This window comes from Pseudonaja textilis, chromosome 3, assembly GCF_049901715.1.
Source record: "Pseudonaja textilis isolate UNSWEBS1 chromosome 3, rPseTex1.2, whole genome shotgun sequence".
NCBI classification, from domain to species: domain Eukaryota; kingdom Metazoa; phylum Chordata; class Lepidosauria; order Squamata; family Elapidae; genus Pseudonaja; species Pseudonaja textilis.
Genome location: NC_141992.1, coordinates 106623518 through 106649157, shown reverse-complemented (window position 1 = coordinate 106649157; position 25640 = coordinate 106623518). Strand labels below are relative to the sequence as shown.

Sequence of the window (25640 nt, the reverse complement as noted above, 5' to 3'; positions counted from 1 at the left end):
GTAGGAGCAATTCTACTCCAAAAGAATGACCATGTGCTTATACTTCCAAGAAACTGATAGAAACCGAGCAAAAATGGACCGTATGGGAGAAAGAGGCATATACTGTGTGATAGGCACTCCTCACATGGAGACAGTTCCTAGAAAGGAACAAAACCCCTTCGAAGTCTGGATTGATCATAAAAATCTAGAAGCCCTGAAAACTCCATGGAAACTCTCCCCAAGTATGTTGGGCCCAATATTTTAAATGTTTTAATTTCACTCTGAAATATCTCCCAAGGGGAAAAAATTTCTTGGAAGATGCCCTGTCCAGGAAACCCCAATACAACAGCAAAAAGATTGAGGTTATAAAACCGATGATCTAACCGACCCAACTAGCAGCCAAAGTAATTACCCGAGCACAAGAGAAGAAAGAACTACTAACTGACAATGCAATGACTTCCAAATTTACGGAGCCACTACTTAAGGACAACTGGCTCCAGGCTAACAAAAACATTTACTTACTCAAAGATGGTCTAGCCTGGGTAGAAAACAAACTTTACATCCCTGCCAACCAGAGAATGGACCTCATGAAATGATGCCACAACTCAAAAATAGCTTGGCACTTTGGATTTGTAAAAACCCTGCATCTCATCAAAAGACAATTCTGGGGGCCATCACTCAAAAAAGATACTGAAAGCTATATTGCTAGTTGCCCCATATGTGCTGCTGCAAAAAAGAGGACAAGGAAAATCCTGTGAACTTTTAGAAACAGTGGCAGAACCTTCAGCACCCTGAAGAGAGATTTCTATGGACTTTATAGTGGAGCTCCCTGAAAGTGCAGGAAACACTGTTATTTGAGTTGTAATGGACCTTTTTTCAAAACAGGTTCATTTTGTACCCTATCAAAAGATCCCAACAGCCAAGGCATTGGCAAGATGTTTTTAATACACATTTATCGCCTCCATAGAGCTCCCCAATGGATTATCTCAGATGGGGTGTGCAATTCACAGCCCACATTTTGGTGGGCGTTTTTAAACCTATTAGGCTCCACCCAAAGGTTGTCCTCTTCAAATCATCCCCAAAGTAATGGCTCAATAGAGAGAGCTAATGGCATATTAGAACAATATTTAAGATGCTTTATTAATTACCAACAGGACAATTGGACTGACTTTCTATCTTTTGCAGAGGTAGCGTACAATAACCCAGTCCACAGTAGCACTGGTTTCACCCCATTCCAGGTAGCCACAGGACAAGTATTCAACTCCATGCCAGAGCATGGAGCGCTTCATGCCAAGGAAACTGAAATTCCCTCCCTTAAGGAATGGATAAATAATTTGCAAACCACTTGGCCAGTGGTCAGACTAGCCTTACAAGAGGCTAGAGTAGCTTTTAAAGCTCAAGCGGACAAAAAACACCGTTCAAAGTTGAGGACCGCGTATCTACAAAGTTCCTAAAATCATTACAACCCTCTAAGAAACTGGGACCTAAATTCATTGGTCCATTTTCCATCTCCAGAATCATCAACCCTGTTACTGTAGAGCTCCTACTCTCCAAGACACTCAGACAGAATCATCAACCCTGTTACTGTAGAGCTCCTACTCTCCAAGACACTCAGACAGGTTCAACCAGTATTTCACTGTAGCCTACTCAAACCAGAGATCACTTCAAAACTTAGACACCCCCCCCCCACCTTCTCACACCTCCAACTCCCATTATGGTACACAGGGAACAACATTTTGAAATTAAAGATATCCTTGATTCGCGCACTCACCGTGGATCCACACAATATTTAGTAGCTTAGAAACACCTTCCCTCTCCTCACAAAATGAGCGGGTAGCCAAACAACATGTAAAAAGCCCCCACATTACTATGGAAGTTCCACCTGAAATACCCTCACAAAACATCTTAAGTTGTAAATGTAACACATGTTTTATGTCTTCCAGGTGGATTTCTCAATTTTTTGAGGAGGGCAATATTTCAGATCCATGGAAGAAGGGGGGAGGGGTTCCATACAAGTAATCCTTTTTTATGTAACCTAAATATCTTAATTCTTGTATTGAATCTATAGAACTTGCACATAATATACAACTGGGGACTGGAGCCCAGATTCCTAGAAACTTTGTTACCTCTTGAAGAGATAGCAAGAGGAGAAGGGGTGATAAAAATTCCAACTCAGAAAGAAACTCCCTGGCAAGCTCTTCTCAACTATGTTCCCAGAATAAAAAAATGGGGGGGTGGGATTAACATGTTGCTTCTTTGTATTGACAAAATCCACATCGGACTAAGGGAAGGGCTTCTAACTCCTTTTATCTAAGATGCATGCCTGGAGGCATATTCGACCCTGGTTTGAACATCACCTGGATACCTTCCTTTTCAATAAAGAATTCCTTTTGAAATACCCAGTTTTCAAAAGTTCATTCTTATCATCTGAAGGGGAGAGAGTTTGGGCATTTGGAGAGGTTGGAATTCCACAAGACCAGATGATTCTTGTACGATTTTAAGGTTTTATTTAATGGTGGAGGAAATTCCTGGACCCTCACACAAGACTATGAATTGTATTCAATCCCTGAAATAGTTGCTGATTTTATGAAAACTCACCTATACAACTTCTGGCGTTCTTCCAATTCCTTACGTCTGTGGTGCTTAAGGATTTGAGTTTTCTCATCATCAAAAAGCTTGGCTGCAGAAGCAATGATACGCAATGATAATTTAAAGATATGAAATATAAAAATGCTTAATTTTTATGTAATGCATTTTAAAATCTCTACAATAAAAAAGATTGCCAGCAGTTTATATTCTTTTAGGAAATTATTAGTTTTCCTCCCTGTCAAATTGATAGGGAGCCAATTTCAATGAATCTCAGCTGCCCTTTGGTCTGTTCGATACTCCTCGGTATTATTTAGTTATTTCTACCCTGTCTTCATTATTTCTAATAACTCAAGGCAGAGAACATTATGCATCCTAATTCTCAAGCATTCTAATTTCTGAAGGTAATGCTATACTGATAAAGGCCATTGCAGGATTTTTTCCATATTAATTAAAATTTCAACCAAAGCATATCATCAGGTCTTTCCAATATCTGAGTTGACATATCTAAAATAATGCTCTTGGGCCTTACTGCTAAGTGTCTACTAGACTTTCAGCACTTGTCAATGTTTTGTTCCTGTGCAATCTAGAATAACATTAACTTTTTAATATGACCAAATATTTCCTACCTAATCATCATTTTCATTGTGTTCATTTTTAAAATAGGAAGTGAGAGTACTATACTTTTTTATATCTTGTCACTGGTGGTTTATATTCAAGCATAATATTAAATATTGTGATAACATTATTGTAATAGGAAAGAAGTTTCCACCTCCTAATTTTCACCTCCTCTTGGGCTTCTATTCATAATTTGGAAATGGTCCGTTTGTCAACTTGTGAAGCTTTCCTGACCTGCCCAAGTTGCCATAAGCAGGGGGATGGGAAATCGCAGCTCGCAGCTGCACCGAAGAATTCACACCTCAGTAAAAATAAAACACATCCTAGGTGGCCGAAGTCAAGGCCATCTCCATGGAGACATGCAACAGCCAGAGGGAGTGACTTCTATGATCCACAAAATTGCTTCGTTGGGAAATGTGACTGGTGACACACCTTGGGGGAGGGGGCAACAGGGTCAGAGGCAAGGCACAAACTGAGTGAAGTCAGAGCTGGCTTCACTTAGTTCGTGCTGGCATGGCGCTCCTAATAAACAACTGGATTTTTCTTGCTAAATGGCTTGAGGCTCCTGCTTTTATTAGGGCATTGGTCAGAACCATGACATCAAGCCAGCTCTCCAAAAAAATAACCAAAAACGACCGGGATTCCTGAGCCCCAGACTTGCTATCTGATACCTGGGGTACCTGGAGAGAAACTCAGGCCACCATGGCAGAAGCCGGAATCTCCAAAGAAAGCCTGCTTCTGGCAACCCAGAAGGAGGCAGGTCCTATGCCCACCCAAGGAATTCCAAGAACCAGCAGCCCAATCGGAACCCAAGTGCAGCTGTCCCTGGCCATGGAAACCGAGACATCCAGGATGCCCACCTCAGCGACCAAAGCAGAAATGGATGAGTATTTGTGGAAAAAAATTCCCTAAAGCAGCTGAGGCCAAATTCCCCTACCCTAGCTCCTGTTGGATGGGGCAACACATAAGCAAGCTAGAAAGACTGAAGTGGATGAGGAAGTGGGAAGAGGTCAGAACTCCAAAATCTCTACTTGGAACCAGAGGTGAATCCTTGGAACAATTGAGGGAGAAATTTGACAGAGCCACCCTTCGCAATGAGGGGCTGTCATGATGCCCAAAAGAAAGGGGGAAAGAGATGGGGGGGTACAAACTCCCTGAAGTGAAGAGAAGCCCGATCCAACCCACTAAGCTCCAAATAGCCAGCCCTAAGCTTAAGCTGGACCTAACCATGGAGCAACCCCCGGGAAGCCCACGCACACCCACCTGCCCAAAATTGGAGAGGCAGACAAGAATGCAGCCCCCCTTCTCCACTCACCAGAAGGAAACTGAGTCCGAGCTGCCACCAGTGGCTCCTCTGAGCTACAAACAAACCGCCCAAGCAGGGCAAACCCCCTCTCCACAAACTAGAGCCGATGGAGACCACTAAGTGCACCAGGAGCAGACAGATGGGGCCCAACAAGATGAGGGAGTGGCAGTGTTGAACGAGCTGCCTCAATTTAGGGGGAAATTCAATGGGGACCCAGATCAATTAGCTCTATTCCTTGACTCCGCTGGAGTCCATCAAAATTGTTATAGACACCTCTACTCATCGCATAGAGCCATTGTGAACTCCATCACCATGGGATTAGAGGGAGAAGCAAATGAACGGCTAGCAGTCTTTCATAGGGGAAGAGCCCTCCAACTGCAGGACATTGATGAATTCCTGCAAAAGTTAGAAGTCAGATTCAAGGAGGTGGAGGAGGATCAATGCGCGGAGGATGAGATTTGGAATTAAAGAAGAGACTGTGACTGATTAAAGAACACATCCGTGAGTTCAGAAGGGTCATGGGAAAGCTACCACCCTGGCTGAAGGAGCTACTAGTCCCTTTTTTCAGCGAAAGCCGTTTAGGCTTGGTGACTGGTTTCGAATAGCAATAAAGATTGACTGCAGCTGGAAACAGGAAGTGACATTGCAGCGATACCAGTTGCAAGGGAATGGAGCTCTCCATCCCTGCACGAGCTTCTTCTTGCTTGTGGGCTTCAGAAGAAGCCAAAACCACCCTGAACGGGCAGTGAAACAAAAGAGGAGCGTCCTGTGAGGTTCCAGGGGAGAACACACTCCCCTGTAGAGCCCCAGGGCTTTCTTTGCCCTCTGTGCCACGCCAGGAAAAAGCAGCCAAGATGGCTGCCACAAGTCTGGAGATAGCTTCAACCTAAGAAAAGTGCTGGAGCAGAGCCAGTGAACAGTGTTTGGAACTGGGTTCTTTAAAGAACAACTCTGAGAAAAAGAAGATTCAGAAAAAGAGTAACTCAGAACTATCTTTAAAGTGGCAGAGTCTCAGCACAGTGAGTAAAATTTCCAGATTTTTAAAACAAAAGGAAAATTTGCTAAGACAGAAAACTTGACTTTTTAATTGGACTGTGGCTGTGGATAGGCATTGTAAATTACTGGAACCACCTATATAAAAATTGATATTATATTTGCATTTTGGAGAAAATGAGTAAAATCAAATAAGAAATAAGAAAGATAAAGTGAAAACTGATGCAAGAATGTCAAAGGAAGGCACAATATATTCCCCAAACTCTGATAAAGGCCTGGCTTTGGACGACTCAAAGGGGAGAATAAGGAAAACTTTACCATTAAAAAGAACCCTGAAAGTTTCAATATAGACTGATTTTATTTTTGGATTATCTAGAAGAATAGATTGACTAACTTGGGGATACAAAGACTCCTGGACATTGGACATTAAACTCTTTGTTTGAAAAGTGACTTTGGCTTGAATAAAAGATTATTAGATTATTGGATTATTAGACGAAAAGAAATAAAAGAAACAAAACAAAGATGAGTGGAATTTGGGAAGAAATCATGTTGGAAATTCAGGATATGAAGGATACTTTGACAAGAAGATATGAGGAGATCTTGAATAAAATACAGACTATGAATGTAGATATGGAAATTAGGACCCAAATGACGAAGAGAAAACAGGGTGTCCAGAAAGAGGAGTTAACTGAAAGAGCAGTCAGAAAAACACAAGACAAAACAACAAATTAAAAAAAATGATAATATGGAGATAAAAATAAAAATGACAATAATTGATGATATAAACCAGTGGTTCCCAAACTTTTTCAGTCCACTGGCCCCTTGATGCTACAAACTCATCCTCAGTGTCCCCCACCCAGGGTGGGATTCAAATTTCTGTGGGCGTGACCTAATTTGAGGGCATGGCTTGCTGGTCACGTGACTGGGTGGACGTGGCTTGCTGGTCACATGACTGGGTAGGTGTGGTTTGGTGGTCATGTGACTGGGTGGTCATGGCCAGGTAACTGGCAAACCAAATACAAGTGGTCCTCACTTAATGGCCAGTTGTTTAGCAAGTGTTCTAATTTATGACTGGCCTCCCCAGAGCTACTTGACCTGTTTTTGGAGTTTTGACAGCCATGCATGCACACACACACATTCCCTTCTAACCCTGCTGAAGCAGGTTAGAATCAGCAAAAAACTAGAATCAGCAAAGCATCTCTGATTAGATTCTAGTAGTGAATAGTGAATAGAATCAGAGATGCTTTGCCAATTCTTGTTGATTTGTTTTATTTGTATTTCTTTATTTTATGCTGCTGAATTGCACTGACATGTGTGTCCCTTCTTGTGCACAGCCCAGAAGCTTTTGTGATTCTTTGCAGCAAAAATTACTGTCCTTTGTCTTTGCTCTACTTTTCAAACGTGCTGTCACTGCTGCGTTCTATGTGCCAGCCCCGCAGTTCCATCCCATTGAGCCCACTGCACCGAAGGGACCTGCCCAAGCAAGTCTGAGCGAAGTGGTGCACCAAGTCAATGGGGTGAGCCTGAGAGAAGAAAAGAGAGAGAAAGAAAAGAAAGAGAGAGAGGAAGAAAGAAGGAAGAAAAGAAAGCAAAAAGGGAAAGAACGATAAAGGGACAGACAAAGAAAGGGGAGGGTGGAAGGAAGGGACAGAAAGAAAAAGAAATAAAGAAGGAGGGAGGGAGGGAGAAGAAAGATAATGAGATATCTATTCTAGTCCAATCACCTGCTCCAGCAGGGTTAGAAGGGAGTGTGCGTGTCTGTGTTCTTGTAATTTACCAGTATATTTTGGTTTTGCCTTCTTCAGAATTGGCATTGTAATACATTGTGGGAAAGTAGTTTTTTAGGCTGGAGATCTGGTCCAATGGATCCTGTTTAAAGTCTCAACAAAATGTGAGAGCTTCAATGTTTCGTCCACAAAACCTTTAATAGAAGCCAAAGATGTTTCAACGTGGAAAAGGGCCTCGGTCTAAACTAGGCCTCATTTCAATCTGATGTATCAGGTTTCTCTCTCTCTCTCTCTCTCTCTCTCGCAGGTAGGCAGGCAGGCCTTTTGGATGGATGGATGGATAGATAGGTGGATAGGTAGGTAGGTAGACAGAAAGGCAGGCAGGTAGGTAGGCAGGAAGGCAGGCAGACAGACAGACAGACCTTTTGGATGGATGGAGAGAATACAAAAGAGGCGGCACTTTGGGAATGTAGAGCAAAGCTAGAGTGACTTTCCCAATGTGCTGCTGCCGCTGTGTTTGACACCATTGAGCCCCTTGCACCACTCTGGTGCAACAGTCAATGGGATGAGCTTGTGGTGCCGGCGCCTCGAATGCCCCCGCTGCCTCTTAACACCCCCCCCTTCAGCAGCCACTTCCAAGCAGAGCCCATCCCACCTCCCATAATCCCCAACATTGCTTTGCACCAACTTCTAGGCCTTGGCCCACCAAGCAAAACCTCCTGACACTCGATTCCACCAAGAACGCTCAACATGCTGAAAGGCCCGCCCTACGTAATTCCTGCGACACAACTACAAGGCAGCTCATGCATTTTTATCTCACTTCCTTTGGGAGACCTTCCTCACAGCTGGCTTGACCCGGTCTATGTCACAGCTCAGTGCAGGCAGCGCTTCCAGGATGGGAAGAGTGAATCCTGCCTGTAGCACTGCGCTGATCCCGGGCCTGCAAAAAACCTCCAGCCACCGTGTGTTTTTTTCGGTACAGCTAGACTCCTCCAGTGCCGCCCTGCCAGCCCCCTTGCCTCTTAGCGCCCCCCAAGGCACCCCACCACCCCCAGGGGCGGTACCACCCACTTTGGGAACCACTAATATAAACCAAGGGGAGAATATTTTAAGTGAAGTTAAACAGGAATTGGAATTGAAGGGAGCTTCCTTTGGGAGAGAGACAGGTAGGTAACTTGAAAATGAGACAATTGAACTGGGAGAGAAGGGAGAAATGTCTAAGGATGGGCCAAAAAATGGTAGCGTTTAGAGGTAAAGATCCAAGAGACAAGCTAAGAAACAACCCAAGCTTTATTGCAAGTGAGAGATGATGGATAACAAAAAATGACTAGAAATTAGAAAAAGAGGGATTAAGGGAATAGAATTTTACATTATAAGGTGAATTAATAATAAGGGAATTTAGAATTTCAATGAGAGTAATTTTGAACATGTTATATTGAATAATTAAATAATTGAATACAATCTAACATAAATATGTGTACGATTAATCAATTTATATAAGATTGTTGTAATACATATGAATATTAACATTTTATTTGAAGGAAAAGGAATGACATCTAGAATTTGGTTGATATAAAAATAACAAAAATAATATATTGAGATAAGATAATAATAAAAGAGTATAACTTAATAAAACTGTACTATTAGAATTATATAACATCAAACATAAATATGATGAATGCTATTTTATTTGTAATAAACAAGTAAAATGTGATAAGAAAGGAGATATTTCTGAATATAATAGTGGCATAGTTAAAAATCAGAAAGGGGATAAATAATGGAAGAGTCACCCAATATAAATTGTTGAATTTTTATTAGAATTTTATAAGTCTGTTAAGCACCACAAATATGATTAATAATATTTTATTTGTAGTTAAAAGAGGGATATTCAGAATATGGAGATTGACACAAAAATAAGATATTGAAATGGTGAATAATCAAAGAATGAAAAATTACAATTTAACAAAATATGTGTATCAATATTAAGATTGTCAACTATTAAATATGAAGAATATTGTCATATTTGTTCTAAAACGTAAGACACTCTGGTGCCACACTGTTCACACAATGATTTGTAAAAAACAAGAAAAAAATAAACATTTTATTAAAAACAAAGATTGACTGTGGCTTGAGCACAACAACATGCGAAGGCAGCGAGGTCTCAGAGAGAAAGGACAACCAGATCAGAGACCACCTGACTGACAGGACACCGTGGCAACACAGCCGGCCCCAAGACCAACACTCCCCCAAGGCCTGTTGAAATGCTATAGATGCAGAGGGATAGGCCACTTTGCATTGGCTTGTGCCACTCCAGCTCCGAAACCCAAGCCAGAGCCACCACCCAAGACGCAATTGGAGCAAGGCCGCAGGTGTGCCGACAAATTAGAGATCAGAGCAAAGAAATTGGCCCACCCGATTCAGTTTGAGAAAGTTGACGTGTACGTATTGCGTGGAGCACATGCCACTCACCTAACCAAACCAGTGAGGCTAGAGCTAGTGGACCACTGGGAAATCAGTTCAATTCATAATAGCTCCCAAAATGACAGAGATTGTCATTCTGGGGCTCTCTTGGCTAGCCAAGTAAAGCCTGACTATCTGGTGGCAAAGAGGCAGCTGGAGGCTGAAGATAGCTAGAGGCTCCCAGCCCCCTCTGCACCAGCAAACAGAGGCATCACCCACACTGGAAATGCCACCCAGAGCCCCAACCACTGGCAGCCACCTCTGAACAAACCCCAGAGGCTGAACAGATCTCTGAAGCAGTAGTCGTGAACCAGTGGGCCGGAGACCACGGGTGGTCCACAAGAAAATGTTGGTGGTCTGCAGAGAAATGTCACCCCCAAAGCATCCTCCCAAAGCAATTAATCCAGGGAACACAAGGCTACGCCACCCACATGGCCCACGGGAACACAATATGAGGTAGTGAGGGGAGGGGGGAAGATGGTGGAGGGGGGGAACTTGCCCCACTCACCTCACGTGCCTTGCCTGGCCACCTCGCTTGGGGGAGAGAAAGAAAGACTTCTGCTGCTTCTGCTGCTTTCCTTGCATAAAGCCAAAAGTTTCTCTCTCTCTCTCTCTCCCCCTGAAAACAGAGTTGTAGAGGGTATCCTGCAATCCCAAATAAAGAATGATCGATGGGTAGGAAAGCAGGGCCGGGAATTTTCCTGCAGACTTTTTTTGTGATTTTCCCAGGGTCTCTGGTCCGCAGAATTTCAAATTATGAGTCTGGTGGTCCCTGAGGTCCAAAAAGGTTGGTGACCCCGATACAGATTGTGCACGTACATGCCGTTGATCCCCCTGAAATCTACACATAACCTTATAGCTCCATCTTTTTTTCTCTTTAAATATGATTGAGGCTGCAACTCGTGGCTAGGGTTTTATCTATGCATTCACGCAATTCTTTCATTTCCCAGGGCATCATGACATACATTTTGGGTTTGGGAAGCTTTGCACTGGGAATGAATTTGATGGCACAGTCTGTTGCATGGTGGGAGGAGGGTAGGACATCGCACTTGGTTTCACTGAACACTTCAGTGAGGTTGTGGTATTCTCCAGAGCAGGGTTGCCAACCTTTTGGACCTCCACCGAACTCATAATTTTATATCCCAGAGACCCTGGGAAAATCACAAAAAAAAGTCTGCAAGAAAATTCCTCACCCTGCTTTCCTACCGATTGACCATTCTTTATTTGGGATCACAGGATACCATCTCCAGCTTCATTCTCAGGAGGAGGGAGGAGAGGGGAGAGAGAGAGAGAGAGAGAGAGAGAGAGAGAGAGAGAGACTTTTGGCTTCATGCAAGGAAAGCAGCAGAAGCAGCAGAAGTCTTTCTTTCTCTCCCCCAAATTCTGCCAGAAATGAGTCTTTGTGAGGCTTGTTGCACCGGCGCAGCCTCTTGGAGCAGGATGCCTTGAAGGGTTCCAAAAACTTATTTCTGGTGGAGTTTGGGGGAGAGAAAGAAAGACTTTTGCTGCTTTCCTTGTGTACAGCCAAAAGCATAAGAAGAAGTGGAAAGAAGCAGCCCAGTGGTCAGGCGAGGTGCGTGGGGCAATTGGGGAAAGTCCCCTTCACAACCTCATGTTGTTTGCAATGCAAGTGATGCAAGCCTTGTGTTCCCGCTGGCCATGTGGGTGACGCACCCTTGTGTTCCTGTGCAGCCTGGATTAATTGCTTTGGGGGGTGCTTTGGGAGTGACATTTCTCTGCGGACCATCAAAATTTTCTTGCGGACCACCAGTGGTCCCCGGCCCACTGTTTGGCGACCACTGGTCTATATCCCCTCCCTCTTATGAAGACATGCTGTCCCACTTAGCCAAATAGAAGGTCTTCATTAAACTAGACCTCAGAGAAGCATATTACCAAGTCCGAATCAGGCAGGTAGACGAATGCAAAAAAACCTTGAACTGCCCACTAGGAAGCTTTCAATTCAAAGTAATGCCTTTTGGGCGGCAGGGCTCCCTGGCAGTGTTTATACAGTTAATACATGAAGTGCTGCATGAGCACCTCTATAAGGGGGTTCTCATCTACCTGGACGACATCCTCATCTTTACTGAGACCATAGAGAACCACATACCCTAATCCATCAGGTGCTTGAAAAGCTTTTGGCAGCAAATTTCTCTGTCACATTGTCAAAATGCGAATTTCATTGCTCCCAGCTAGACTACCTGGGCTGTCTAGACTACCTGAGTGTCAAACAAAAGGATAGTAGAGATGGACCCAGCCAAAGTACAAGCCGTCCTAGAGTGGCAGCCCCCTCGCACCCGCAGACAGTTACAAAGGTTCCTGCAATTTGCAAACTTTTACAGACAATTCATCCCCTCCCTTGCGAAAATTGCCAAACCCATGACAGAACTCCTAAAAACAGGGATTCCAGGGATGAAGCACAGCCCAGGGCAACCGCTACAGTGGGATCTAACTTACTAAAAAGCATTTGAAACACTAAAGACGCAAAAGAACCTGTACTGAAACATCCTGACCCCGAACAACCCTTCATCATCCAAACAGATGCCAGCGACGTGGCAGTAGGAGCCATCTTACTCCAAAGAAACTGCCAGGTAAAACTACAACCTTGTGCCTATACCTCCCATAAACTCATTGACATGGAAAGAAGATGGGCAGTGTGGGAAAAGGAGGCTTTTGCAGTAAGATGGGCACTACTAAGCTGGTGCCACTATGAAAAAGAGACCAGGAAAACTCTCTGGGTTGCTGCAACAGGTGGCAGAGCCAACAAGGCCATGGGAGGAAATTGCAATTGACTGTATAGTAGTTACCAAAGAGCAGGGGAAACACAATGATCTGGACTGTGATTGACCTATTCTTTAAGCAGGCACACTTCATACCCTGCAGCGGACTACCCTCACCCCACCACATAGCCAAACTCTTCCTGAAGCACATCTACCACCTGTACGGGGTACCACACAGAACCATCTTGGACAGAGGGGTCCAGTTCATGTCTAAGTTCTAGAGGGAATTTTTGCGATCCATTGGGTCATCCCAGGGCCTTAGCTCAGCTTTCCATACAAATACCAATGGCAAGGTGGAGAGACTTAATGCCATGGTAGAACAGTACCTAAGCTGCTACATAAACTGCCAATAGTCCAGTTGGGTGGACCTTCTGCCCTTCACAGAGGTTGCTTACAATAATGCTCTTCACGGTAGCACAGTATTAACCCCTTTCAAAGTAGTAAGTGGTATGGGCTTTGTTCCAATGCTGGAATACTCAAGGGAACCCCTCTCCTCAGTCGGTTTGACTGATTGGCTGTCAATGCTAAAAGTGGCATGGGAAAACGTCAAGATAAATTTTCTACAAGTTGACTACAATAACAGTTTGTTAACAGGGGGTTTTCAAACTTAGATCTTTTCTTTTTCTATTATTATTGTCTTTTTCTATTATTATTATCTTTTTCTATTATTATTGTCACATTAATTTATGTATTAATACATTGCAAATAGATTTAGTAGTTTAAAATTTGGATGGCCTGTTTCACAAGAGATAGGAAACTAATATTGCTGTAGTATATTAATCAGTATCCAACTGGAGGGGGATAATATGTAAATATATGTTAAGGTTTTTTTATTTACTTTTAATGTCTTGTTTGTTTTGTGTTTTTTCTTTGTCTTTTTTTTAAAAAAATAACTTTTTTGAATTAAATAAAAATAGAACCACAAAAGAGGGGGGAGAGAGGGGGAGAGAGAGAGAGAAAGAGAAAGAATAGGAAAGATTCCATGGATGGAAACTCTAGAGAGAAAAATAGTTCAGGATGCTTGGCAAGCCCTGCAAAACAAGATGATAAATGCCCAAGCAAGAGCTATACCATAATGAAAGAAGAGGCTCCCGAAATCAGATTGTTTGTGCAAAGAGCTGTGTGACAAACTGAGGAAGAAGTATAAAAAATGGAAAGAGGGGCACAAATAACTAGAACAAAATACCAGCATTTAACCCAAATCTGCAAGGACAGAGTCAGGAAGCTCAGAATGAACTAAGATTTGCAATAAATATCAAAAATAACCAAAAAAAGTTTATTTCAATATATAATGAACAAGAAAAAAGTCAAAGAAATTATAGCTTCACCAATGGTAGAAGATGACAGGCAGCAGGGAAAAAGAAGAACTACTTAATTTCTTCTTTTCAGAAGGGAGAAAATAACCTAATCTATCAAAAGCAGCACTGAGGGAGATAGAGCAGAAATGCAAGTCACAGTAGGCAAGGAATTGGTAAGAGAACACCTATCCACTTTGGACAAGTTCAAATTATAAGACCAAATGGTTTACATTTCAGGGTTCTGAAGGAACTGGCAGAACCACTGAATAAAATCTTGCAGAGCTTCTGGAGCTTCTGGAACTGCCAGAAGACTGGGAAATAGCTAATATGGTTCTGATTTTCAAAAAGGAGGGGAATGAGGATCCAGAAAACTACAGACTAATCAATATCTGGGAAAATCCTGGAAAGATAACCAAGCAGCAAATTTGTGAGCACCTAGAAATGAACAAGGTGATTACTAGAAGCCCACATGGGTTTTTAAAAGCAGGTCATGCCATACCTACCTTATTGCTTTTTTTAATAGGGTGACGAAATTAGTGGATCAAGGACCTGCTGTGCATATAGAATACTTAGACTTTAGTAAGGCATTTGACAAGTACATCACAGCCTACTTCTTGGTAAGATAGAACAATGTGGGATAGACTATGAGATGGATTCACAATTGGCTGACCAATTGCACTTGTACAATCTATAAAGATTTCATTTTCATCAAACCACAATAATCTTCCTAATTGGTATATATTAGAGGCATTAAAAGGGAAGTATCTTATCAAAACTATGCTTTTGCTCTTCCAAATTTGAAACGTTTTAATCTGTTTTACACTAGAAAAATAATTTGGATAAAAAACATTGATTTATGAAATATATAAACTTATTTGACTTCAACATAGTATAAAATTCCTCTGTGAGGAAGGTTCCAAAACGTAATAAAATGCATGCATATATATTATTTAGCTTAATACTTTTATATACATCTAGCAAAATTGTTATTATTCTACATTTTAAAAATCTCATCCTTGATACCCTAATTCATTCCTGAATTCAAACTGGATAACATTCAAAACAGATTTCTATTGCCCCTATCTATCATGCCCTTCTTGGAGTCTGATTCTGAGGGGGAGATTGAGCAACTGACAGGGAGTGGGAGTGTGCTCCAGTGGCTATGGAAGAAACGGGAGAAGCGCACAGTCCAGCTGGGCATTCAGAGGAAGACCCAGGGCCACCCCGTCTTCATCCTAGGGCACACAGGGAAGAACAGAGAAGGGAGCAACGTGGCTTACGGGAGAAAAAAAGGCCCTTGATCCCTTTCATTAGTTGCAGCTGGGAGAACAGGATATAAGAAGGACGTTTGCACACAGCACCTTGCTGGAAGCAAAACATGCATTATCTTTGTCGAGGCTTATCTGGGTTTTGGCGTCCTCCCAACTGTGTGTGCTTCATTATCTTTTGTAAGTCTGCAATTTATTATTCTGGCCAGTCATATTAATTACTTCAGCGTGGTTTGTGTTGGTTTTTTTTATTTCTAATTTATCTGTACTTTGGGTTAAGACTGCGTTACCCCCTTTGTAGACTGTTTTTGGAAGAGTTTGATCTCCTCCATAACTGGACATTGGGGGCCAAGTTGGAGGTATTAAAGGGACTTTACCTATTTTTGTGACTTTGTTGCTTTTGTGCCATGCCCCGGGTCATCACACTATCTCAGTGGTGGCTAACCTTTTTGGGCTCCTGTGCCAAAAATTGCGTGTGCGCCAGTGCACATGCACTCATGTGCCAACACCCCGAATTCAATGCACAGCCCCCTTCCCACACCCCCTGTGCATGCATGCGCAATCCCCCCCGTCACCTTCTTACCTGTACTGCACCTCACAGCTGATTTTTTGGATGGTTTGAGGACTTTTTTTGGCCTCCCAGGGGCTTGGAAAAAGCCTGTGCATGGCTTTTCAGGCCAAATTATAGGCCCATTTCATCACTTCTGGTATTACACAAAGTGATGAAACGGGCCTATAATTCAGCCTGAAAAACCTTGCAGATGCTTTTTCCAAGCCTCTGGGAGGCCAAAAAAGGCCTCAAACCAACCGGGGGAAAAAAAATCAGCTGTGAGGCACAGTGAGGTAAGTTTGCCTGTGGTTCGTGTGCCAGTACAAGTGGCTCTGCGTGCCACTTGTGGCATGGATGCCGTAGATTCGCCATCACAGCACTACCTGCTGCTTTAAACCAGTTTTAAAAAAATCTTTTAAAAACACGATTCATCAAATTTATCATAAAGTATTCACTGCATTTTCTCTCTGTTTTAGACTGGGGAATAAAAGTATTAGTTTTAATTTTGAAAGTTTGTTCAAAATCTGTGCCAGTTTTGTGTATTAGTTTTAACATTTCTGCAGACATGGCATCAGATCCCAACATCTCTCAATTTTTAAAATTGTTTCTTAATGTAGATTTTTTTACATATAAATTTGTATTTATATAATTATGATGTGGTGTACTGTCATTAAAAGCCTAGTCCATATGCACTTCATACACATGCAGCTTTTCTTCACTGTCAGGTACGTTACCCCTTTTCTATCTATTATACAGGAAGATAGAGGGAAATAGAAGTTCAGCATTCTTGTTAAGAGGGTAAATACTATGCAAACAGTTATGATAGCAGAAAGAGGAACATATTGAAAGGCAGGTTTTGAAACAGGAAAATGAGCTTTAGAAAAGCAGAAGAGACAGATTAGTTGCAGTATTTCCAAACTAAGTGTAGGAGGGGAAGTTAAAATACTCAGAAAAAGAGTTGCTATCTGCTCTTGAAATGTAATGCAATCCTGAGCTGAATGAAGAATTTCATAGCAACATTTTATGTCAGATAGTGGAAGTTACTGGCTTGTTTATTGCTACAATTTATAACTGATAAGTATTGAAAATTGAAAAACTGTGAAAATATCTACAGACCCCTCACATCCTGGACATAAATTGTTTCAACTTCTACCCTCAAAATGATGCTATAGGGCACTGCACACCAGAACAACTAGACACAAGGACAGTTTTTCCCAAATGCCATCACTCTGCTAAACAAATAATTCCCACAACACTGTCAAATTGTTTACTGAGACTGTATTACTATTATTCTTCTCATTCTTCCTAATACCTATCTCTTCCCACTTATGGCTATAACCATGTTGCTTGTATCATTTATATTGTTTTATCTGTTTCTTGGTATGATTTGATTACATATTAGTAACCTATGACTATCACTAAGTGTTGTATCTTATGATTCTTGATTAATGTATTTTATTTTTTCTTTACGTACATTGAAAGCATATGCATCAAAGACAAATTCCATTGTGTGTCCAATCACACTTGGCCAATAAAGAATTCTTCTATTCTATTCTATTCTATTCTATTCTATTCTATTCTATTCTCATATTATTGGGAAAAGGCTGAGAGACAGCTGCAGTGCATTAGGTGCAGGAGCAAATTTTGCAACAGTTGATCAGTTTTAGAAGCAAAGGTAGAAGAGAGACAGAGAAGGAGGGGTTGGTTATGTCACTGCAATGACATAAAGCAACCTGGAATTAAGGAGAAACTCCCTAACAGAACAATTAACCAGTAGAACAGATTGTCTTCAGAAATTGTGGAGATTTTTAAGAAGAGACTGAACAGCCACTTGTCTGAAATGGTATAGTGTCCCGTTTGAGCAGGGGGATGAATTAGAGGAGGATCCTTCCAGCTCTATTCTATTCTTAAAAGCAGCTGCAGAGAAGGAAAACCCTTTACTCAGACACTGAAAATATTAATTGGATTTCAGCAGCGAGGATTTTCATCTCCTGAGTGGAGAGACATTTGTACAAGGCCTGTGCCAGGCCTTCCAGGGCTCCTCCATCCTGTGGCACTTCATACTGCTTACCTTACCACATCCCAGAGTCTCCTAGACTACCCTCCATGAGGTGTGCTCATTTGGGATATAGTTTTAATATAATATTAATATTTCCTCTTTTTATTGCTTCTGTCACTTTCAAACCCTTTTAAGCACTCTGTATCATTTAACTGTGTTAATCATGGAATTTAATTCATAGCAGCTACAGAATATTATTTCTATTAATCATCACAATGCTTTGAAAAGCACTGTTTTGCTTTCAAGTCTTCAAGATTCAGTAGCTAATGGCCAATGTAGTTTTATGAAGTCTCCTGGAAATGGGCCACAACTGGAAAAATGTTTGGCTGGTGCATCATCAGTTTCAATTGGGAAGTTCAAAAAGAGGAAGATGGCAAAATCCCAGAATTGCATATGCAGTTAAGCACTCAAAAGCAGAATACAAATAGAGAAGTAGGAAATCGGGCTATAGAGTTTCAAGGACAGAGACCAAGTGGTACCACTCAAACCACAGATGTTTCTATGTTGATGCACAAGGTATGGGGGGGAAAATCCAACAAAATCTAGAGATCCTAATTTTAGAAAACAAGTATCATGTGTCACTTCACTGAAACATGGTGAATGATATTCATTATACCAACATTAACAGAAGCATAAAGTTATGCTCTGCTTCACTCCACCCTGGTCAGACCCCATTTGAAATACTGTATTCAGTTCTGAGTACCATAGTTCAAGATGATAAACTGAAGTAAATTACAGAATAATAGTGGTGTAAAGTACAGACCTTGGGAGTATTCTAGTCCAAACACTGCTCAAGCAGAGACTGTATACCATTCTGGACAAAGGATTAAGTTAAATTAAGAATTAAGTTAAAAGTTAAGAGGATGGATACAAAAAGGGTGAGCAGAGTAAAAATCAAGTCTGAAGAGGAACAATTAGAAGATTACAGAGGTCTTACAGAAGAGACAAAGAAGGCGAGATATTATAGAGTGTTCAAATACCTGAAGTTGTCTCATAGAATAGGAAATACACTTACCTCGACCATCTCGGAAAATCACCTCTTTTTCATCTGTAATCCATGTGTAACATGGAAACTCCAGGTAATCACCAACTGGTGTTTTCACAGTGATATATTTAAGGTACCAATCATCAGGAAACCAGTACTTCCGCTTTTCAATTTTTATCAGTTGGATTTCCCCCAAGTCCTCTGTCACTGTAACTTCATAAGTATCAGTCTGGGAAGGGTGGAAAAAAGACTGTAATCTGCTGGACAACCTAAATGCATCCCCCTGCAAATAATTTCACTTCCCATTTTCTTTTTTTTATTACTTTTTTATTAATATAAATAGAAAAAGCATTTTCAAAGTCCATATAGACAGTGTGTTCTCTGGTTACAATTCTCTTGGGTAATATTCATCATAGTAATATTATTATTCTCTAATAGTAATCTCATGACAGTGCTTTTTCCTCATAATTTTAATACATGTTGTTAATACTGATCAAAATTAATCAAAATTAATAAGTTACAGTGATCAACCCTAATGATATTAATCTTTCTCTTGTAATTTTCAAAGTTCTAACTCCTGTTTCTCTTATTTAACCATCGATAAAACAGATTCCATACCTCAAAATATTCAGTGTCTTCCTTTTCTTTAATTTCAAATGTTAGTTTATTCATTTCTGCATATTCTAAAATTTTTGTTATTATGTTTTCTTCTGTGGGGATCTCCTCGCCCTTCCAATGTTGTGCAAACACTATTCTGGCCGCTGTTAATAAATATATTATTAAATATGCATTCCGTTTACTGTATTTATCTAGTATGATGCCCAATATAAATATTTCCGGTTTTAAATCTATATGTTCATCTTTTTTTCTAGCCAGGTGTGTACTTTAATCCAATATTTTTTTGCTTTCGGACATGTCCACCACACGTGGTAATACGAGCCCGGGGTTTGGTTGCACTTCCAACACTTGGCAGATATATTCTTAAACATTCTAGCTATTCTTGCTGGGGGAAAGTGCCATTTGTAAAACATTTTGTATAAAATTTCTTTGTATGCAATGGACATTGTCAATTTATAGTTTGTCCCACAACTGTTGCCATTTGTCCAATTCTATCAAATACCCAAAAATTTTAGCCCATGCTATCATGGTTTCTTTTACTTGCTCCTCTTCCATTCTAATAGTCAATAAATAATTATAGAATTTTTTAATCAGTTTCTCCTTCGGTGTTATTAAGATTTGATCCTATTCTGTTGGTTCTTTATAAAAACCATGTTATAACATCTTTATAATATCTAGATTGTATCTGTACATGCGGCCACCATGCTAAATTTGTCTATTCAATTCCTTTTTATTTTTAAATTCCTCCTTCTCATTTAAAATATCTTTGTATCTTACAATTTTTTCCATGTCCATCACATTTGGATATGTTAGTGCCTCTATCGTGGACAGCCAGATGGGTATTTTCAAATAGTGTTTTTCCTTGATTTTTGCCCATATTGAGAGCAGAACATTTCTAATGTAGTGTGCCTGAAAGTATTTATGTGTTTTGTGTTTCACGTACCATAGAAAGGAATGCCACCCCAGTTGTAAATCATGTCCCTCCAGTACAAGTAATCGTCTATGTCTCAGAGTTATCTATTCCTAAGGGCAGCTGCTTGACAATATAGTTCCGAATTTGGCAACCCAAAACCTCCTGTATTGGTAGAGTCTTGCATTAATCTCAGCCTAATTCTTGCCTTTCTACTTTGCCATATAAATTTGGTTACCATTCTATTTAGTTCCTCAAGATATTTCCTTTCTAGCTTTATTGGTATTGTTTGGAACAGGCATAACAGTCTCGGTAAGATATTCATTTTCAGGAGTGTTAATTTCAAGCCAACAAGACTTTGTTGATGTGCTTTTAGCAGGCTTTGTCACCATTGCCCTTGCTATTTTGTGAAACAGGTCCAAAGCAACTGGTTGTGAATCATGTCTTAAACAGTCAGTTCATGTCTGTCTCCATCATGACAGCAGAATTAGGGCAATATTCAGATGTGTAAGACTACAGCTCTCAGCTCTCAAAATCTCCCTAGATAGCATAGCCATAGAAGTTGAAACTCTATACCTCTGAAGTTTTCCACTTTGGGAAATGCTGCACTAGAACCAATCCTAACATGTTTCTGGCTTTATATATGCCACAGGACACACAATAGATTTGGCATTCTGTTCGACTACTGTTGAGAATCTATAGGCAGGAATACTCTGTGTGATTCCATTGTAACTGATGTATATATTACTATTTCAAAGTTTATACTATTCACATTGCTAATTATAAACTCTTGTTGTATATGTGTGGCCTGAACAAGCCTTTCAGCAATTTTCATTTAATACTGTCTTTTAGTCAATTGTTTTTGTCTACATATATTTTTATAACTAACCAGACATTATCAATTTAATTTTGTATATTTGAATACTAATTCTCTTGTGCTGGTTAATGACTACAATAAAGTTATCTCTCTCTGTAACTGATATATATAATTTCTTAGTCAGTTTTACACCAGAAGCTAGTATAGTCTTTTGCCCTGGTACAGGATTGGTTGAAGCAGGGGTGGGATTCAATTTTTTTTACTACCAGTTCTGTGGGCATGGCTTGGTGAGCATGGCAGGGGAAGGATACTGTAAAATCTCCAGTCAAAGGTGGTGTTTGCCAGTTCTCCGAACTACTCAAAATTTCCACTACTGGTTCTCCAAAAATGGTCAGAACCTGCTGAATACCATCTCTGGGTTAAAGGTGGTAGACCCAAGCATCTGATAGAACTAGCTGGTGCCCTATATATACCTGGCAATTTGTTCACCTTATTTGTGATGTTATTAAAACTCTCATTTATGGAATACTCCTTGAAATTACTTCATGCTGATTGTTGTTTTTTATTGTTCACTGATAAAGGGAAATAATTGGCTTAACTGAGATGGGGAAGTGGAATATTTTACAACAGAAAATATTTTTATAACAGGAACAGAAACAGGACTTTAACTAAAGAAGCATGCATACTGAATGTATATGTATCACATAAGTTGTAAAAGAATAGCTAATACAATCAAGAAGAAAAATATATGACAGAGGTCTTTATCATAAACACTGTAGGACTATAGCATATAGCACATAATATGATCAATACAGAATCTTACATTAACTTGATTTTCACAGGTATAGATCAACCCCCCTTCTCATGTATGCACCTGTTAAACAAATCTATATGACATGTTTGCATAACATTTGGATATTTATAGTAAACATGAAAATTAAGGACTATAACAATTTAATTTTTACAAATATAAGGAAAAACAAGGCAAGTGTGACTAACAAGATTTAATTTGCATATGTGTGACAGACTAATTATTTCACTATCACCTGTGAGATTAGGAACACAATTGAAATATGCAGGCTCAAAATCAAGCAATAAAAACACATTTTTGTTGGACTGGAGCAGTTAAAAACTTTTACATTTCTATATTTGAGATTAAGCATTTCCTCGGTATGCAGTTTGCATACCGAGCAAATAGATTGACAGATGATGCTGTTAATATAGCTCTGCACTACATCCTACAACACCTTAAATCTCCAAATATCTATGCAAGGGTCCTTTTTGTAGACTTCAGTTCAACATTCAATACCATCATTCCAGACATTCTTCTAATTAAACTAAACCAGCTAGCGGTACCTGAACACACTTGTGAGTGGATCATAGATGTCCTAACAGACAGGAAGCAGCAGATGAAGCTAAACAGAATCACATCTGATACCTGTACAATTAGCACACACACACCCCCCAAGGCTGTGTGTTTTTTCCACTTCTCTTCTTTGTATATACCAATGACTGTATCTCAAACGATCCATCTGTTAAAATACTGAACTTTACAGATGATACAACAATGATCGGTCTCATTTGAGAGAACAATGAATCCACATACAGATGGAAGGTTGTACAACTTGCCTTGTGGTGTAACCAGAACAATCTGAAACTGAACACACTCAATTCTGTAGAAATAGACTTTAGGAGAAATCCTCCCATACTATCGCCTCTTACAATACTAGACAACAAAGTATCAACAGTAGACCTTCAAATTTCTAGGTTCTCTCATATCATAAGACCTAAAATTGACATCTAACATCAAAAACGTCATCATTCTTTGTTGTGCAAAGAATGTTCTTTCTGCGCCAACTCAGAAAGCTCAAAGTGCCCAAGGAGCTGCTAATACAGTTCTACAGAGGAATGATTGAGTCTGTCACTTGCACCGCTATAACTGTCTGGTTTGGTTCTGCAACCCAACAAGACAAACACAGACTTCAGAGAGTAATTAAGACTGCAGAAAAAACCATTAGTACCAACCTGCCTTCAATTGAGGACCTGTATACTGCAGGAGTCAAAAAGAGGGCTGTGAAAATATTTACAGACCCTTCACAACCTGGACATAAACTGTTTCAACTCCTTCCCTCAAAACAATGCTATAGGGCATTGCACACCAGAACAACTAGACACAAGGACAGTTCCCCCCCACCATCCTTATGATTTATATTGACTGTTTCCTGGTATGATCTGATTCCTTATCGTACCCTATGACTATTAAGTGTTGTACCTTATGATTCTTGACAAATATATCTTTTGTACACTGAGAGCTTATGCACTTGGCCAATAAAGAATTCTATTCTATTCTAGACTATTCAAAGAACACAATGAAGAAACAAAAGCCCCGACATTCTGAGATGAACTGAGGAAGTTACCAAGTGCTTCTTACAAATATCATTTTGCCCACTTTCACAATCCTGATACAGCAAACCAGATAATTCTGATTCACTGTACTAGAAAAAGTATGAATACGGATTCTCCACTCTAGATAGTGCGCTACTGTATGGCCGTTTTCGCTGTATGCGGTCCAGAAAAAACAAATGTTTGCTTGTTAGCAAACAGAGGCAGGATCCTTTCCTGGAAAATAGCTCTCCTATTGATCATGCAACATAAAAGTTTCCGCAGCTGCGTCATAATACAGAAGGTATAATATACTTTTCGCTTTCCGCGAGAAGGCAAATTAGCATTCAAAATTGTTGCATGCTATTCAGGAGGCAAAGATGTGTTATACTGCGGCAGAATGCAAACATCCCTCGATAGCTTAGAAGAAATGATATAACAGTGTAAATAGGAAGCCAATATCAATGAAGAACTACTGAGAGATAAGGAAAGAAAGGACTTTTTGTCGCTATAAAACTTAATCTCAAATAACTTGTGCTTAGAGAGAACCGATCGTACATATCTCGAGTGATATTCCACAGCCCGCCCACAACCTCACTCACAGCACCGCGCTCGAAGTCATTATAGAAGGGCTTGTCAAGTAGGTGTCTCTCGCTCGTGCCGGCTAAGCCCACCAAGGTAAGGTAGATATAGTCGTCGGTCCCTGCGAACCACTGATTTCCCGTCGCCACTGTCACTAAGTAGGATGGCATGACTAGAGCTCAGTAGTAGTGCTCCACTTTGCTAATAAATTCAAAATTTATGGAACGATTGTAGTAATTCTATGAACGGGGCGGAGCGGGGCGGAACAAATTGGCAGTCACAACCAGCCATCTTGCTTTTTTCCCGCCCAGAAGGGGAGGGGAAGTAATAGTTGATAAGGCGTAAAGCGTGTGCATTCTCATTTCTGAAATGAAATCTCTAAGTCTGAAGGGGGTACCTCTAAATCATATTATTTTAACAGAATAGTAGAAAACGTATACCATGGAACAGATGGAATTTGCAGCAAAATACAATATAATTGTCTAAATGTTTCTGCCTGCCTAAATCATGCTTTAGTAGGAAGCTAAAACAGATTTAATCTTTGTTTTGTATCCTTGATATCCCCTTTTAAACTTTTTCTATTTGACCTAAACATTAGGTGGCTTTACAAGTTTTTGAGTTGTAAAAATAACCAAAGATGCTAATTTTCTTTTATCTGTAATCAAGTTTTGGCTAAAAGTACCACTTTCTGCTTTTATTTTAATTTTTATTATAGTTTTAGAGCCTGAAAACTGCTTTTGTTTGCAAAGTTACTTTAAAATAACCGAGGTAACCTATTCTTAATTAACTTTGCAGGAAGACAATAGAAGCAAATCGCTATTTGCATATCAAAACACATTTTAAATAGCTTTTAACTATATAGTGGTTCTTCCCTGGTGAATGTGACTACAACATCTCTAAGTACCTAAAACTTCAAATTGAATAAAGACATAATGCTATAATCATAGACCAGCTTATAAACAGAAAGAAAACTAAGTGTGAGATTGCAAATACTATAGCAAAACTATTCTAAAAGTAGTGTGGTAAAGATGTTGAGATATTTACAATAAACAGCCACACTAAGAGAAATAAATCACACTAATAATTAATAGCAACTATCAATAAAATGAATCCAAGGGCTCTGGAAATTTGAGTGCTATAGATGAGGTATTACTAAATGCAACTGTGCGTTGTAGTAGTAGTAATATGAAAGAACATGAGATAGTATTTCAGAGATTCCTCCACTACAAAGTCTTTTTTCAAACGGAATGCTCTGTTGTTTCTCCTCAAAAAACAAATAGATTAATATTGGAAAAGATGGCTGGTTAATCAACTGGAATAGGTCACAATGTCATACAAATATACTCATTGTGGCTTATATTGCTAAGAATCTGACTTTGTAAATACATGAAAAACATGTTGTCTTTAATGTCTGTTGAGTACTGTATTGCTTGTTCATATTTTAAAGTATGACAACAGCCTGAATGCATGAATATATGAAATATATAAGTGTTTTTAAAATTAAGTCAGAAGTATTTTCCATTATGCTAATTCTTAATAAAGCCAATTTCAGAAACAAATACCAACATAAAAGTAGTCAAATTCTGCCTGATCTATCCTGGTAAACTAACATATAAATCTCTTTTGTATTCCTTTTAGCAAGTCTAGCCAAACTCATTGCCCGGATGTGTCATGTGCTGGCCACACCCACCCCGGTTTAGCAAAAGGGGGGGAAAGTCATAATAC

The 25640-nt window shown here is 40.0% G+C and overlaps 1 protein-coding gene across 3 annotated transcripts in view; it reads right to left on the bottom strand.

Moving 5' to 3' along the window:
- The window catches only part of ALOX5 (arachidonate 5-lipoxygenase), a 220152-nt gene extending 195923 nt beyond the window's left edge, over window positions 1-24229 (bottom strand). For 2 of the 3 annotated variants that reach the window (XM_026718714.2, XM_087930534.1), the window contains exons 1-3: window positions 23936-24229; window positions 18637-18835; window positions 2578-2659 (exon numbers count right to left, since the gene is read on the bottom strand). In XM_026718714.2, coding sequence (XP_026574499.1) covers window positions 2578-2659; window positions 18637-18835; window positions 23936-24085 — 431 coding nt within the window. In that variant the 5' untranslated portion in view covers window positions 24086-24229. Of the gene's footprint in view, window positions 1-2577; window positions 2660-18636; window positions 18836-19224; window positions 19365-23935 lie in introns of those variants that run through there. The other variant, XM_087930533.1, reaches the window with a different exon arrangement.
- Window positions 24230-25640: the final 1411 nt, after the last annotated feature.